Source organism: Corythoichthys intestinalis, chromosome 21, assembly GCF_030265065.1.
Source record: "Corythoichthys intestinalis isolate RoL2023-P3 chromosome 21, ASM3026506v1, whole genome shotgun sequence".
Lineage (NCBI taxonomy): Eukaryota > Metazoa > Chordata > Actinopteri > Syngnathiformes > Syngnathidae > Corythoichthys > Corythoichthys intestinalis.
In genome coordinates this window covers 4,137,358-4,155,040 of record NC_080415.1, presented here as the reverse complement: position 1 = coordinate 4,155,040, position 17,683 = coordinate 4,137,358, and the positions used below count along the sequence as shown (strand labels likewise).

At 39.4% G+C, this 17,683-nt stretch overlaps 1 protein-coding gene across 4 annotated transcripts in view; it reads left to right on the top strand.

Annotated features, from left to right (window-relative positions):
• llgl2 (LLGL scribble cell polarity complex component 2) overlaps positions 1-17,683 on the top strand; it is a 73,199-nt gene that overhangs the window by 11,890 nt on the left and 43,626 nt on the right. For all 4 annotated transcript variants that reach the window (XR_009061741.1, XM_057825771.1, XM_057825772.1 and 1 more), the window contains exons 2-6: positions 1,040-1,154; positions 11,111-11,208; positions 13,793-13,874; positions 14,025-14,140; positions 17,098-17,256. Coding sequence is in view for 3 of the 4 variants with exons in the window: in XM_057825771.1 (XP_057681754.1) it covers positions 1,080-1,154; positions 11,111-11,208; positions 13,793-13,874; positions 14,025-14,140; positions 17,098-17,256 (530 nt within the window). In the remaining variant the exon portion in view is untranslated. The remainder of the gene's footprint in view (positions 1-1,039; positions 1,155-11,110; positions 11,209-13,792; positions 13,875-14,024; positions 14,141-17,097; positions 17,257-17,683) is intronic.

Genomic DNA, 17,683 nt, shown 5'->3' with positions numbered 1-17,683 from the left:
TTCCTACCAATCGACCACAGACAGTTTAACCGATGAAGTTTGTGCTAAAGCAAGCAGCACCTGACTGCAATCAACTGATTACACTTGTGAGACACCAGATTGGTGAAAAAATGTCGACTTGTTTTGTAGGAATGAAATCCAGCACCCACTGCGGCCCTGTGTGGAATAGTTTGGACACCACTGATGTAGACAAAGGAAGGAAAATGTAACCACTGTAGTGTAGCCCATAGTAGCACACAAATCAACTCAAGTAAAAGTCGAAAGTGTGGCGTTCTAAAACTACTCTTAGAATGATGTTTTTCTTAAAATGTTAGTCAAGTAAATGTAACACAGTAAATGTATTGCATTACTACCAGAGGTGTGTAATAACGCGTTAAAATTACTCCGTTACATTTACTTGAGGACTTACTTTTTAAGAAAAATGTACTTCTTAGAGTAGTTTTACCACGCAATACTTTTGACTTTTACTTGATTAGATTTGTGAAGAAGACACAATACTCCACTACTTTGGGCTACATTATAGCCAACAGTTTGTTTCACTGAGACGTTGCAACAATACCCACATGACTCCATTATAACAATCAGAGGTAACAATGTTTTTTTTTTCCTCCACAAGAGGGCAGTCATGCTCTTTCGACTGGTGATTTTTCATAGTTTTGGTCTACTCAGAATTTGATACATTTTTTTCCATCTTTTTGTCCTGATATGGTCATGTAATAGGTTATATTACAGTAGAACAAAAATAGTTCATATAGATGATGTGTTACGAAAAATCCAACATTGTAAGCAGTTACTCACAATGTTACTCATTACTTGAGTATTCTTTTCAACAAATACTCTTTTACTTGTACTTGAGTATGTTTTTGGATGACTACTTTTACTCTTACTTGAGGTATATTATCTAGAAGTAACGCTACTCTTACTTGAGTAATTTTTCCGGCTACTCTACCCACCTTTGATTACTACCCGCCTCGGTTTATATGTAAATGTGAATGACAATTTAACTTTGAATGATTCTTGCTTTTTCTTCTTTTATCAGTGTATAAGTGGGGCTAAAGGCTCCACGCTGTCGAGTCAGGATGAAAAGGTTCAGACGACATGGCCACGAGTCCCAGAGAGATAGACTCAAACAGGACCTTTTCCAGTTCAACAAGGCAAGTGACAATGTACATATCTAAACTTGTATATAAATGGAACTTTGTGTGTGTGTGTGTGTGTGTGTGTGTGTGTGTGTGTGTGTGTGTGTGTGTGTGTGTGTGTGTGTGTGTTCGTTCGAATCCGAAATGGCTGGGCGGTTTTTGACAAAGACTGCAAAATCGTAGTTCGCTTTCAAACATTACTGTTGTGTCATGTACTACTTTAAATGTGCTGTGCTGATATCTAGTGGCTTTGAGTACTACACAAGAGGATACAGGATATTAAAAAAATGTACAATTTTCCGGAATATTACTAGGGGGTTCATATCGGCCGGATATTCATACAGTGATGGAAAAGCGATTGCGCATTTACACCTTTATGGTGTCCTTTTACGATGATTACATTACAGCTGCATCTCTAAGGAAAGTTTTTATTTTTTATCTCCGATTCGACTGTATTGCATTCACATTACACAAACTTGAGCAACGCCGGGCCATACTGCAAGTCTAAATTAAACAGAACCCATAATGCTTCTTTCTGTAAAATACCTCAGTTTAATTGTTAAGCTCCAAGCACAATAGAGGTGCAACAATTAATCGATTTATCGACAACTAATCGAATATCAAATTAATTGACAACTATTTCGATAACCGAATAATTGTTCAGGACCTTCTTCACCTTCAACTTGTCTAAATTCTTGAAATTGTAACATATACACTACCGTTCAAAAGTTTGGGGTCACTTAGAAATGTCCTCCTTTTTGAAAGAAAAGCACAATTTTTTTCAATGGAAATTAAAAAATTGTAAAAAAAAAAAAAAATCTAATCAGAAAAACACTCTATACATTATTAATGTGGTAAATGACTATTCTAGCTGGAAACGTCCGGTTTTAATGCAATATCTACAGTACGTTGTTTTCATAAAGAGGCCCATTTACAGCAAACATCACTCCAGTGTTCTAATGGTACATTGTGCTTGCTAGTTGCCATAGAAGGATAATAGATGATTAGAAAACCTTGTGCAATCATATTGGCACAGCTCAAAACCGTTTAGGTGGTTAGAGAAGCTATAAAACTGATCTTCCATTGAGCTAGTTGGGTATCAGGAGCATCACCTTTGTAAGTTTGATTAAACTCTCCAAATGGCAAGAAAAAGACAACTTTCACATAAAACTCGACAATCTGTTCTTACAAATTAAGGCTATTCCATAAGAGAAATTGTCAAGAAATTGAAGATTTCCTATAACGCTGTGTACCACTCCCTTCAGAGAGCAGCACAAACAAGAGCTAACTAGAGTAGAAAGAAAAGCGGGAGGCCCCACTGCACAACCGAGCAAGAAGACAAGTACATAAGAGTCTCTAGTTTGAGAAATAGACACCTCGCAGGTCTTCATCTAGCAGCTTTATTAAATGGTACCCGTAAAACGCCAGTGTCAATGTCGACGGTGAAGAGACGACTCCGGGATGCTGGTTTTCAGGGCAGCGTGGCAAAGGATAAAGCTTTATCTGAGACTGGATAATCAAAGGAAACAATTAATATGGGCAAAAGAACACAGACATTGGACAGAGGAAGATTGGAAAAAAAGATTTATGGACAGATTTGAGGTGTTTGGACTTTGGATCTAAGAGAAGAACATTTGTGACACACAAAACCACTGAAAAGATGCTGGAAGAGTGCCTGATGTCATCTGTCAACAATGGTGAAGGTCATGTGATGTTCTGGGCTTGCTTTGGTGCTGGTAAAGTAGGAGATTTGTACAAGATCAACAGGATTTTAAATAAAGAAGGCTATCACTCCATTTCGCAACACCATGCCATACCCCTTGGACAATGCTTGATTGGAGTCAATTTCATCCTACAACATCACAGTGGCACCTCCAAATTATGCAAAACTTATTTAGGAAAGAAGCAGGCAGCTGGTATTCTATCTGTAATGGAGTGGCCAGCACAGTCAATAGATCTCAAACCCATTGAGCTGTTGTGGCAGCAGCTTGACCGTATGGTACGCAACAAGTGCCCATCAAGCCAATCCAACTTGTGGGAGGTGCTTCTGGAAACGTGGAGTGAAGTTTCTCTTATATTCTTTCTCTTCTTCTCAACAAATTAACAGCTAGTGCACCATAGGTCTGCAAAGCTGTAATTGTTGCAAAATGAACATTCTTTGATAAAAGCAGTTTGACGGAGAAAATTATTATTTAAAATAAAAATCCTTATTTCCAACCTTGTCAATGTTTTGACTCTATTTTCTATTCATTTTGAAACTCATTTTAAAAATAAAAGTGTGACTTTTGAAGGAAAACACAAAATTCTCTGGGTGACCCCAAACTTTTGAACCGTAATTTATATAACTTGTCAGTTGTAAATATCAGATTTCTTCATTACATTTTTGTGAAGTTAAAGTAGGACATGAACAAAAATCTGCTTTTACTTTGGAAAACAACAATTCACATTTTGGCCAATTTTCGGACATCTTACTTACTAAACTAGCTTCTTAATAAGGCTGCAACAGCTAATCGATTAATTAATAAATTAGTTGCCAACTAATTTGATAATCGTTACAGTTGAAGGAAAAGTCATCCATTTTGTCTTCATTGCTACTTACAACATGGCGAAAACAACTTCAAGGTAAATTGTGAAGGTAATTGAAAGAAGCGACATTTATTTGATTAATCGTTTAATTATTCGTCCGATTAATCAATTATGAAAATAATCATTAGTTGCAGCCTTTAATCCGAAGTGCACAAGGAGGAAGAATAAAATAAAACAAAAACACAAAAGGGTGCAGAGCGAGGAGATTGACGAGGAAAGCAACCCATTTGTGGTTCGGAATCTGTGTGTGTGTTTTTTTTCTCTCTTCAATAATTTGTACATTTCTTTTAATTAAAATCATGAGTCTTTATTATTTATTTATTTTTTTGCAGTTCTGTATTTTTTTGTGGTTGGTTGTGATTTTATTTACAGTGGCACCTCTACATAAGAATCTAATTGGTTCCAAGACTTGGTTTTTAAGTCCAAATGGTCGTATGTCGAGTGGGATTTTCCTATAAGAATACATGATAATTGGATAAATTAGTTCCACAGCCCAAAAACCTACGCTAAAGCCTTCATAAATACTGCTAGTACAATTAAAAATAGCAATTACACATAGCAAAACCAATAAATTATAATTACAAATCGGAATAATATAATGGGGTCGACCGATATATCGGGCTGATGAATGGATTTTTTTCCCGCCATTGGCCGATTAACAAAGAAAATAAGCTGACGGTAGGACCCCGCAGCAGCTTGAAGGCAGGCTCCTATAGGAAGCTTCAGGCTAGCCTATTTTTTTTTTTTGATTTTGCATGAGACAATATGCTATGTTGCTTTAGCCTTTAAAGCAGAAATGTGAAGTAATTTCATAACATGCCAAATAGGGTCACAATTAAAGTAATTAAACATTGTCCGACAAATAAAGCATGAAAAAAAAATTTATATGGTGTACAAAATAATCGCGTTTCCGAAGTTCGAGCCTGAAAGGGGACGAACCTGGAAGTGATACGTCACACAGAGAACATCTGGCAGCGCTCCATACATACGGCCGCCATACAAAGCCCTTCAAACAATGATTCAAACAGCGATATAAGCGATAGATCGAGCACAAGGGAGGAGATCCAAGTTTTTGAAGAGTTGGAGGAAGAAGAGGCGGTTGGAATTTTATGTTGGACCTAACATGTATTAGCCAGACGCTAATCAGGATGCAAACAATGTGCCTAGACTACCTGACATGGAATGGATACAAGACCCATCGAGATTACAAGATTGGTAAAATATAGGCATCTTCAAATCATGAAAATAATAACTGTTTTCATGATTTGAAGATGCAGGCATTTGCACATAATTTTATGATGACATTGTTTAAAAAAAATAATAATCGGACTTCATGTTCATTTTGGCAGATCCGGCAGCTCTAGTGCATATAAAATAATAATATAAAAACGTTGGGGGGAAAGAAGGAGATGAGTCGTTGATGGCTTTATCCACTTTATTGTGGCAACAATAAGAAAACAAAATAATAGCGGACTGCCGCCACATTCGACCGCGAAGTTTTGCTTCTCGCTGATCTCCTCCTCGCCTCCTACTACTCCAGCGTCTCTTAAACGGATCGTGCATAGTGTCTTGTTATGAGCTTTTTGTTTACAAATGTATCGAACACACGACGTGCTGACAACTTTGTTTCTTAATTAACACATGGAGCAAACAGTACAACACGGCTCGGGGCACTCGGAAGGAAGTGGCGTCTAATGGTGTGAGGAAATGTATTTTTTCACACAAGCGAACAGATTACAAAGCACCACTTCAGTGTTGTCCCGAGACTACTTTTCCCATGATTCACTGCGTGACCTGCGCGCTCTCTGATTTGCTGCGAGACATTAAAACCAACATGCTTGTTGTCAACCGTCACCTGTCAGTGGCTCTCATAAAACACAAACTAGAAGGCTATCAAGCGATCACCGTGAAAGAAACGCCGAACCGTACAAATGCAATGCAATGCTTGAAGCATGAAGGTGGAAATACATAATACAAATACAAATAAATGTGCACAAACTCACCGGCGGTGTGTGTCTCTTACGGCAACGTGACTGCGACGCCGACCCGCCTATATGCACATCCACACCCCTTTCCCGATTGACAGTGGGTTAACCTTTTCCGACAAGATCGTAGATGAAGCACCATTTAAACATGCTTAACCTAGCGAACACAACAACAACTATGATCGGGGATTGCCACGAGTTAGCTTTTGGCTAACGTCGCTAGCTTTTACTGTTCATTCCACAACAGTTGGCAGCTCTGCTTTGACAAAGTCATCAGTCATCTATCCAAAAATCACACTTACTTTTTGGCAAAATCCTTGATCATAAGCAGACCGGTTAAGGAAGCAGGCATCTTCGAAGTGTTTGTAGCAGAGAACACTACTCGATGATGGCGTGAAATTAATTCGCTTCGTGCGAACGAAAGATGTCCATTTACGTGCCCTGCTATCCTTTGGCCACTCGTACAACTTTTCGTTTGAGTGAGAACAAAACATCGCCACTCACCGCCGTGGCATCTTACCGAGAAGCAATGCAACAAACAATACTGTTCTATGACGTACTTCCCTCGCACTTCCCTCGCACTTCTCAGTGTGACGTAATTTCCGAAGATTGCCGAAGAAAAGCATTTTCGTTGTCAAGGGCGTTGCTATAGGTTAAACAAAGAATCTGGAAGGGTTGCGTTAAAAAAAAAAAAATGAAAATATGCTTATAATCTTTTAACCATTGATATTATTCAAAAACATGGTTGGCCAACCTTACTTCACATTTCCGCTTTAAAGGTGTTTACTAAGTAATCCTTAGACTCTAAATGTAACCCGTAGCATTGGCGCAGCATTCGCCACCTTACCATTATCTTTAGCATGGTGAGCATCCTCTTAAAGTCTCACTTGTTTACATCTCTTCGTGACGCTCTGGTTGGCTTAACTATTTGAAAATAATGTACTGTTCTTGCTGAGTGTGTATAATCATAAAAAGAAGGTTTGGTAGCACTAGACTGTACTAATCCTTTAAGTCTCAGGACATCATTGTAAATTTGAAGCTGTTTAAGCATTTTTTTTAAATTGCCTCTCATAATCCACGTGCTTTAAAACAGTGTTCTTCAACCTTTTTTGACTCACGGCACGTTTTTACATTGGAAAAAATCTCGCAGCACACCACAAACCAAAAATGTTCCAAAATTATTTTCTTAAATTATATTTAATTATAAAATAATTTCTCAGTATGTACTTACTTACTCAGTGTGAAACTTGAACACAATCCTTATTCTTCAACAGCTCTCAGTCTTTCTCAGTTTTTTTTTTTCAATTTAGTTATTCATTTTTTATTGCAGTTAGGCTTGAAAAAGCTAAGAATTATCAGACAAGGGGACTTGAGCAATGTTTTTAACCACATCAGGGCCGAGCATCTTGGAGACAATGGCTTTGCAGGCAGGTAGTATTAATGGCTCTATCACGGTGTGGGACTTTTTGGATTTAGCAACAAATGGCTTTGAGGGCTTTCTCATTTACCTTTGTAGTTTTTCCAAAAAAAAGTTGCCTGTTTTTCTGTGTTTTCACGAAAGTGAATAAAATAGTCCATCGACTTGTTTTGAAGCGACGGGTGTTGCGTTTGGAGATGACGTTTAAACCTGCTTGGCACTATGGCGCTGTTGTTGGATAGCTGCTCGTGTTGCGTTCAAGAACTGCTCGGATTTTTAGCCATTAGCCACCTTACTGTTCTCAACACTGTGTTGGAATAAAACACACGGGGAGGATTGACGGTCGTTACATATGGATAAAATAGAAAGGACACTTTCGAGTATATCGACACATGACGAGTCTAACCAAAATGTGCAGTAGACATGCTGGGGTCCAAATTGTCGCGGACAGCAAGGTCATTGATGGCTAGAAATCCGAGCAGTTTTTGAACGTGACACGAACAGTACTTCGCTCATCTGCACATGACAGAGAACTTTCTACCTACTACTTCCTTGCTTCCTACTGCAACTCGGCCCGAAAATGTAAAAAAAAAAAAATATTGTAATAGCCCCGAATGGGGAAATAGAAAGGAGAGGAGTCTGTGATGACTTTCCCACTTTATTGTGGCAACAATGGATAATAATAAACAAAATAACAGTGGCATCAGCAACATGCGACCTCTAGCTTCGCTCACACGCCGTTCTCCCTCCCTCCTTGCTTCCCGCTACATCACCACTCTGCTGTCTGATGGCCCCTTCAAGGGCCCGCACAGTTACGGACATTACAATGTATGTATATGAATGCGACATTAGATAATTTCTCGCCGCACACCTGACGATCTCTCACGGCACACTAGTGTGCCGCAGCACACCGGTTGAAAAACACTGCTTTTAAAAAAAAAAAAAAGGCATGTTGGCTTACAAAATCGGCTTGGATTATCAGCAATCAGCCAAATTTTAGATATACGTATTGGCATTTGAAAATCCCATCTCGGTCGACCTTTTATTATTCCGTAACGAGTCTGGTTCTCATGTGGCGATTGTGTTTTGCATGCTGTTTCTGAACGCACCGTGTGACTGATAACAGAGTGAGAGAGATGCGGTAGAGTTTTTAGTTTCACTTTTCATGTTCTGTTGTTGTTGGTGTCGGCTCCTGCGGACAGTAGCCGTGTTGTGTTGCACAAGTTTTGAAATAAATGATTAAAAACCTGATGAAGCGGACGACTTCCTTGCCAATATTACAATAATAATAATTGTCACCTCAACTTATAAAGACTTACGAACGGAGGCCGGAGGAGGACCGTTGAGATTGTAGACATATTCCGACCGTACTGGCGAGCCAGTTCGCTGATGTGCGCACCACGCTCATATTTTTCTATCATTTCCATCTTTAATTTAAATGCTAAGCTTCACCTTTTTTCACCACCTGCCTTCACCTTCTTGGGACCCATGTTGATTTAAAACTTTTTTTGGATAATATTTGTTTTATTAATGGCCGTGCACTAAATACGAGAGTTTGGGATTAATATATATTATACAGTACGTTGTTCGCAACCTCGGTGTACATTAGCGACTTGAGTTGTCGCCACGATGCCATTTTCTGGTTATTTGTGGTTGAAGAGGTGAGTGGGAATATGCAGAGATGGGGAAGTGTAAACCTAAACAAAAATGGTTGGAAGATGGTTTATTTAAAGCAAAACCTGGTAAGCTTTTCAGTTTTGGTCAATTTTGGCGATGCTGGTGGCCAAAGCGGTAGTGTTTTGCCTTAAGGAAAACTGCGTTTGCCATGAGGACCAGCGCACACCTGCATAGTGTTGTAAAATCATGATAGTCGTCTGCAGATGGATTAAACAACATTTTTGTTTCCAGCGGCTGTGTGAAGGATGAATCCAGTTGTGGCTAAAGAATAGCATATGACGGTTAGCCATGTGGCTTAGTGTGGCTAACCCCACCACCTCACTCAAACTCGTAAGCGCTGACGAATTCGGTTTGTAGGGGGGTGTCAGGACAGTGTGAAAGCCGGGTCGATGTTTATTCTTAAGTATCCTTTTATCCTGGTAGCCTCTGTTTTTTTCCCCCCCTCGGACAAATCTTTTTGTCCCTGCTCCTCTGCCATCTTTGCAGAATTCGCGTGAAAGCATTACCGTCGATTTCCGTCTTTATAATGAATAGGGAAAGGGGGCACTCACGTATGCCATGAAGCAGTCAGCACACTTGTAGTTTTTTTTTGTGTGGCAGGGCTCCTGCCGCCCTCCTCAAAGTTAATTAGTGCCGGTGAAAAAGATACAGACCCCCTCAACATATAGAATAGGTGTCATTTAACTAGTTGTCAGTCAACATATCATCACAAATGTTATGAAAATATTTTATAAAGGTTGAAAAGTTACCTAGTGGTGTTGTAAGAGGTGGTTAGCCACTGGTGAAAATAAAAACAGTGCCCGGTGCACAGTAAGGATATATTGAAAAGGTGATATATCGCTGTACCATGTAACCCAAAAGGTTATCGTTATGTTCCCACTAAGATATATTGCTTTAAAAAAGGTGTCACTCTTTAAAAAAAAAATAAAATAAAGGCAGTAACAGGTTGGGACCAAAATCTTCCATTAGAATAGTGTTAGCTCACTGGCTGCCATTGACGGCGCTAGACATCCAATTCATTTTGAATGGATTGGATGTCTAGCGGTGTCATGGCATGGAAACCAAAGCATTCACAGCCAGTCTTGTGGGCATTTATAGGTCACTTCCTGTTCATTTTAGGGCATTTACAGGTTAGCTCCTTTTTATTTTGAGTCCCTTCCTATTCATTTGGGGACATTCCTTTTCGGTAACCCAATATCAACAGGATGTGATGCCCCTAAAGGAAAAGGAAGTGACCGAAAATCAAAAGGAAATGACGTGAAATGCTCCAAATGAACATGTTTCCTGGCATTGACTGCCACTGATGGCCATCGACGTCCAATCCGTTTGAAATGGGAGGGATTGTCAGCGAATCAGCGAATGAATGAATGTTCATTCGCTGCCAGTTAGACACCAGTTACAGTGAAATTTTTAAAAAAATCTTCATCAGAAATTGTTGTGACATGTCCTGGTCTTAAATTATACTTTTAAGGTCTTAAAAAATCTTTAAAAGCTTTAAATTTGACTTTTAAAAGAATGCCAGAACCCTGAATTATATTTTACCAATTTAAAAAAATATTAAGAGGGATTAATAACAGTTTTTTTTTTTTTAAATCTGACACTTTGCAGCATCTGCAGTGATGCGGATTCTGCACTGGTCCGTAGTGGTATGAGCCGAAAGGCGAAGCTCTCGATTCACCTATGTCGTGACCGAAAGGACAAAATCCCGGATACAAGCGGCCGAAATGAGTTTCCTCCGCAGGGTGTCCGGGCTCTCCCTTAGAGATAGGGTGAGAAGCTTGGTCATCCGGGAGGGACTCGGCGTCGAGCCTCTACTCCTCCACGTTGAGAGGAGCCAGCTGAGGTCGCTCTGGCATCTGGTTTGGATGCCTCCCTGGAGAGGTGTTCCGGGCGGGTCCCACTGGCGGGAGGTCCCGGGGACAGCCCAGGACACGCTGGAGAGACCGTGTTTTTCGACTGGCCTGGGAACACCTTGGGATCCTCTTGGAGGAGCTGGTTGAAGTGGCTGGGGTGAGGGAAGTCTGGACTTCCCTGCTAAAGCTGCTGCTTCTGTGACCTGACCCCGGACTAAGCGGTAGATGATGGATGGTTGGATGGATGGACTACTCGGGCATATACAGTGGGGAGAACAAGTATTTGATACACTGCCAAATTGCTTCCCTTCCCTTCTGAAGCTGTTTGTCCCACGACTTGACCTCAGCTAAAGTGGCAGATGATGGATGGATGGATTGGTCATTGTCAGATGTTCATTTCTTACTTTTCAAAGGTTAATTTTCACTGTTACTGTTTATCTCCCTTCTCTATAGACGGTGGAGCATGGCTTCCCACACCAACCGAGTGCCCTCGGCTACAGTCCCTCTCTGCAGCTGCTGGCAATTGGTACCCGTTCTGGAGCAATAAAATTGTATCCTTGTTTGGGGCGCTTCTAATGCATTAGCATCAAAACAATTGAAGGACAACATCCAGCCCGCATGATGTCTCAGTGGCGCTTATGTTGAGGATATCTTGAGGAAAGAACGGAAAACATGTACCTGGGTTCAAAGATGGTTAGAGTAGCCAATAATTTTACTCAAGTAAGAGTAGCGTTACTTCAAAATAATATTACTCAAATAAAAGTAAAAGTAGTCATCCAAAAATTTACTAAAGTACAATTAAAAATGTATTTCGTATTTGTTTTTTGTTTTTTAACAACTATATATTTTTAGTGTCAACACAACATCATCTAAATCAGGGGTCGGGAACCTTTCTGGCTGAGAGAACCATAAATACCACATTTTTTAAAAAATGTAATCCCGTGAGAGCCATACAATATGTTTAAAACTAAAAATAAGAGTAATGTGTGCATTTTATGTAATTTCAACATTTTTAAAGTACAATAGGTCTCTGAATTCTTTTTAATAACATTGTTATGCTGTTGCTAATCAATGATGAATATTTCTTACCATTAATGCGACTTCTGGTGCTGCATGGTGTTGCTGATGGCTTTGTAGTCTGGTTGAAACTTGATGAGGTTAAGCGTGATGCAGTCATTGAGAAACTTAGGATACGTCTCTTTTCATGTTCACGAAGAAGCGACATGAATCCTCTGTTTTTTCCAAGCATACACGGAGCACCATCAGTGCACACTGAAACAAGTTTGTCCATTGGTAGATTTTTTTCTTCAGCGAACTGAATGAAGGACTTGAATAAATCCTCCCCTCTTTTTGTTCCTTGCATAGCCAAAACTGCCAGACTTTCCTCATGCAGTGTGTCACCGACAACATACCTTGCGATCACGCTAAACTGTGATAAATTGCTAACGTCCGTTGACTCATCCAAAGCGAGTGAAAAAATGGAGCCGAATTTATGTCCTTCACTTGCGTTGCTTCAATTTGATTTGACATCATGACGGTACGATCGTGAACAGTTCTTGCTGACAGGGGCATGTCTTTTATCCGTTTAATAATCTTGTTTTTATCCGAAAAATCGTCAAAAAGCTCATTGGCAACATCAAGCATGAATGCTTTGGCATACTCCCCATCTGTGAATGGCTTCCCGTTTCTCACAATTGCTAAAGCGCCAGCAAAGCTAGCCGAATTCCAGTCACCTTGTTTGGTCCAAACACGGAGTTACTACTGACTAGCTTGCACTCTTGTAAGAAGCTTTTGATATGCTTTCTTCCTGTTGTCCCCCGCCGGATATTTCGAAGCAAATGTAGTATGGCGGGTGTCGAAGTGCCGCTTTATATTTGACCTTTTCATAGATGCAATTTTATCATTGCATATTAGACACACCGCAGAACCTGCTCTCTCCACAAAGGCAAATTCCTCTGTCAATTCCTGCTGAAAAGTACGATACTCCTCGTCTTTTTTTGTTTTTGCCATCTTCTCAAAAGGGTTTCTAAAATTAGCGGGGAAAACGAAACTAAAACGGTGGGAAAATTACTACGCACACGCGCACATCGGCCGCTCTTTTTGACAGCAAAATACGGTGGCCCCACTCGATCAGTGTCTGCCTCATCTGCGTTGCCAATGCGATTGATAGACAGATAAATAGATTTTCTTTTCTTTTTCTATAATTAAAGATTTGTCTGCGAGCCAGATGCGGCCGTCAAAAGAGCCAGATATGGCTCGCGAGCCATAGGTTCCCAACCCCTGATCTAAATGAACTGTTTTTATTATACTGTAGCGTAACCTCTTACATGACCACATTAGGCCAAAAAGAGGCAGGGTAAAAAAAAAATTTAAAAAAAGGCAGGGTAAAAAAAAAATTGCATGGTTTATATTAAAGTCTTAACTTCTCGATGATTTTTTAAATTATGATCTTCTCACAGGGCTAAGTTTAACTTGTATATAAATATCAGTCTTTGAACTTGAGCAGTTTTTTTCCGCTGGGTGGTCAGGGCATCGAAACATGGAATTGAAATGTAAAATATCGAACGATTCAGGGAGCATCGGAGTGTTAGAACCGATTCCCATCGATGGTCGATGCCCAACCCTAATCATATCTTCGGTTTTCCGTGGTCTATCTGTGTGAAATAAAAACTGGGAGAGAGCTTGATCATTGGACTTCAACTGCAAGCTTGTGTGTGGTCATGTTTTGTTACGTCTGATTGGTGTAATGGATTATTGTGATTATTGTTGCGACGTCTCATTGGTGAAACTGGTAGAGCCACTGTGCTGGCAAAAATAAAGTTAAATCTGATATGAAGAATAAAGAGGAAAAAATGTTACGACTTTAATGTAGCCCAAAGTAGCAGAGTACAAGTAGCATTTCTGCTTCACAAATCTACTCAAGTATGGTGTTGTAAAACTACTCTTAGAAGTACATTTTTCTCCAAAAGTAAATGTAACGCGTTACTACCAACCTCTGTATAAATTTACAGTGAACGTGAAGTAAGATTAGATGTGTATAAAAGCTTTATGCTGGAAAACGCTCAGAATTCTCAGGGCTGATGTGATTTAAATATACTGTAAATGTGATCTTATGTTTCCATAACCTAATACAAGATATGGAGCCCCAGGGGTGGAGTTCATGGGTCTCCATGATGAGAATGCCGCAGTCACACAAATCCATTTCCTACCCCGCCAGGTACAGACATGTCAAAGCGCACTTTTGAATATTTGAAAGAGTGAGCCTTTGTTGGATATAATTGTTTATGATGAATATTTGCGATTTTTAATGATTACACTGTGTGTATTATTTATGTATGTTATACATTATTCGATGTATTGTGTTTAGGTTGAGCTGGTGACTCTACTTGATGACAACAGTTTGCACATGTGGACTTTGAGAGCCCACACAGGACTTTCAGAGCTTCTAGAGATAGGACGCTTCACTCTTACTGGTCCACCAGGGTAAAATGTTCAAATTATATACACACATTGCACACAGTACTTGGCATTGATCAACATGAATACTTTGTCTTTAAAGGCAGAATTTAAAACGTTTGGGTTCATACCCTTCAATAAACCTCCCGTAATGGACCAAAATGATTTCTTTATTTTTCAATTAACATTTAGGAAACATACACTACCTGTTGTTCAAGCTAAGAGGGATAAATGATTTTCATTTAATTAACACAAGTACAATTGCAAGGCTTTAGATTTTTCTTTTTTCCATACAATGAATTTAAATTATAAGAACAAGGTTCTAGGTGATGCCACTGCGCACCATTCTAGCACCCAAAGATCCTGCTGGATGAGAAGAAACAATTTCTTGCTATATTTCAGAGATTCAGGACTTAATTGTTCCAGCCTGTTCTTACCACTAACCACTTACCTTGAAACATATTTAATATGTTTAGAAATACATCATCGAAATGACTGCACAGTCCCTTTGACGTCAGACTAATGCTATCAATTTGTTTACTCAAATTAGCCGCACAATAACAAAATAACTCAAATTACTGATAAATTACATCAAGTTAGCGGGTCATCCATACACTGCTGGCCAAAAGTATTGGCCCCTGCAATTATGTCAGATAATGCTGAATTTCTCCCAGAAAATTTTTGCAATTGCAAATGCTTTGGTAGTAATGCCTTCATTTATATTGCTTGCAATGAGAATGGAATTAAAAAAAAAAAAAAATCAGTATCATTTTACACAAAAATCCAAAAATGGGCTGGACAAAAGTATTGGCACACTTTGACAAATCATGTGATGCTTCTCTAATCTGTGTAATTAACAGCACCTGTTACTTAGCTGTGGCACATAACAGGGGGTGGTGATAACTAAATCACTCATGCAGCCAGTTAAAATGGATTAAAGTTGACTCAACCTCTGTCCTGTGTCCTTGTGTGTACCACATTGAGCATGGGGAAAAGAAAGAAGACCAAACAACTGTCTGAGGACTTGAGAAGCGAAAGTTGTGAGGAAGCATGGGCAATCTCTAAGCTACATGTCCATCTCCAAAGGCATTATGAAGTCTGAAGACTGCCAACAAATTTTGCAGCATAATGTAAGGCCCAGTGTGAGAAAGCTGGGTCTCCCTCAGAGGTCTTCCAGCAGGACAAATGACCCAAAACACACTTCAAAAAGCACTAGAAAATGGTTTGAGAGAAAGCACTGGAGATTTCTAAAGTGGCCAGAAATGAGTTCAGACCTGGAGCCCATAGAACACCTGTGGGGAGATCTGAAAATGGCACCCTTAAAATCTCAGAGACCTAGAGCAGTTGCCAAAGAAGAATGGTCTAAAATTCCAGCAGAGCATTGTAAGAAACTCACTGATGGATACCGGAAGCGGTTGTTCGCAGTTATTTTGTCTAAAGGTTGTGCTGCCAAGTATTAGGCTGAGGATGCCAACCAATACTTTTGTCCGGCCCATTTTTGGAGTTTTGTGTAAAATGATAGTGATTTAATTTTTTTTCATTCTCTTTTGTGTTTTTTCATTGCTAGCAAAATAAATGAAGGTATTACTACCAAACCATTATTAATTGCAATGATTTTCTGGGAGAAATTGAACATTATCTGACAGAACTGCAGGGGTGCCAATATTTTTGGCCAGCACTGTATGAGACAATAAAAAGTGTCCACTGCATACAAACAACACATCACTGTAACAGAAGAAGAGACCTACACCCTTCACTATCACAATAGCAGGTAGTAGCTCTTCCACCAAACAGTCACCCTTAAAATCATCAGTGACCATGCACCATTTTTCTTTTCTGTGAAAAATCGATTTTGACCTGCTGCTGTCACAGCGAGATGGAAATGATCACTCAGACCACGGTTTTTCTTCTCCGATGGCTCCAAAGAGAACATTGTAATTCAACTATTTTACAAATAGTACACGAGCTACTCCAACAAAAATATATTGTCAGATTGTGGGCTTTATCATAGTAGTGTCCACAATGATAAACAAAAGCTTACTCGTCCAGTTTTGAATACAGACTGTGTCAAATAAATATGCGAACATGTTCATTTTATCTTGATAATCTACAGTATTTTAGACATGTGGTTAAGATTTCCAATAATATTCATTAAAACAAAACATTATCATTCTTAACCAGAGGTGGGTAGTAACGGGTTACATTTACTCCTATGGCGTATTTAAAGCGTCGTTAAAAAAAAAAATCAACTATTTGACACAGAGCGCTGCCGTCAACATAACTGGTAAGCACAGATTTCAACCTCAATCCCAGTTTTTATTTGGCACCAATGGACCATGAAAAACCGGAGATATGATACGTTTTAATTTCATGTTAGGAAATATGTCTACTCGTGCTCTTTTGATGGGTAATGTTTCATTTCTGTGGATTTTCCTAGTCAGAATTTGATGATTTTTTGTATTTTTATGTCCTCCTATGATCATGTAACAGGCTATAGTTCAGTATAATAACAGTTTGTATAGATGACGTTCTGCTGTGAGGAAAAAAAAACAAAAAACAATTGGACATTGTAAGCGGTTAGTCTTTACGCGAGTATTCTTTTCACCCAATACTTTTTTTTAACTTCTTGTACTTGATAAAATGTTTTGGTTGACTCCTCATACTAGAGTAACATTATGTACTTGAGTAAATTTTATAGCTACTCTACCCACCTTTGTTCTGAACACACCTGGACATAGTAGTTACAGCATGAGTACATGTGGAACATCTCATACTGTCTTACATGTGCCGACTGGTAACGGCTGTCATTTTAATGACATGGCAGTACAACACTTTTAAAATTCACAGATAACACAGGTCTAATTTAAAACACAATGTGCTGAGCCTCTCGTTGTTATTCAATCCTTGGTGAACTTTGGGATACTGCAAAAAGTTGTCAAATCCTCGGAAGTTAACTTGACTAATATCAACTCTTCCCTCTTAAGTGCCCCTCCAAGTGTGACCAGGGTGACGGCAGTCTTGGCCCACTCTTCTGGGGATCTGTTGCTGCTGGGATCGGAAGGGGGGCATGTCTTTATTGTTCAGGTCCCTGGCTTCAGAGAGCTCGAGGAAAGGAACATCAGCCTTGCTTCAGTTGCCAACAGGTGGATACACACATAACTGCAAAAATTATTTTTTTAAATTTTTTTTAAAAATATGATTATTCTCAATGTTCAGGGACACTGTAATCTGATCATATGCAATCAATGGTCCTGTCTGAGTTGAAACATCATGGTGGGATGTGCCCACTATGAGTGCAAAATGAAAAATTAAAAACCCATAAGTGCACATTGTAACCTGAAGACTTTACTGAAATGACTGATTTATACTTGAGTATTGTCCCTGCTTATACATATTTACCAAATCCTGTGTTAATTGCAGACATCCCAAGTCTCCTGGAAGTTCCAGGAGTTTCCCAGATATATATAGTGGCTCCCTGATGCTCACGAGTCGGATAACATATCCTGCAATTTCCGAAAATGCAAGGGAGTGTTTTATTTATTTATTTTGCGTGCATGCCTGTCTGTTCAA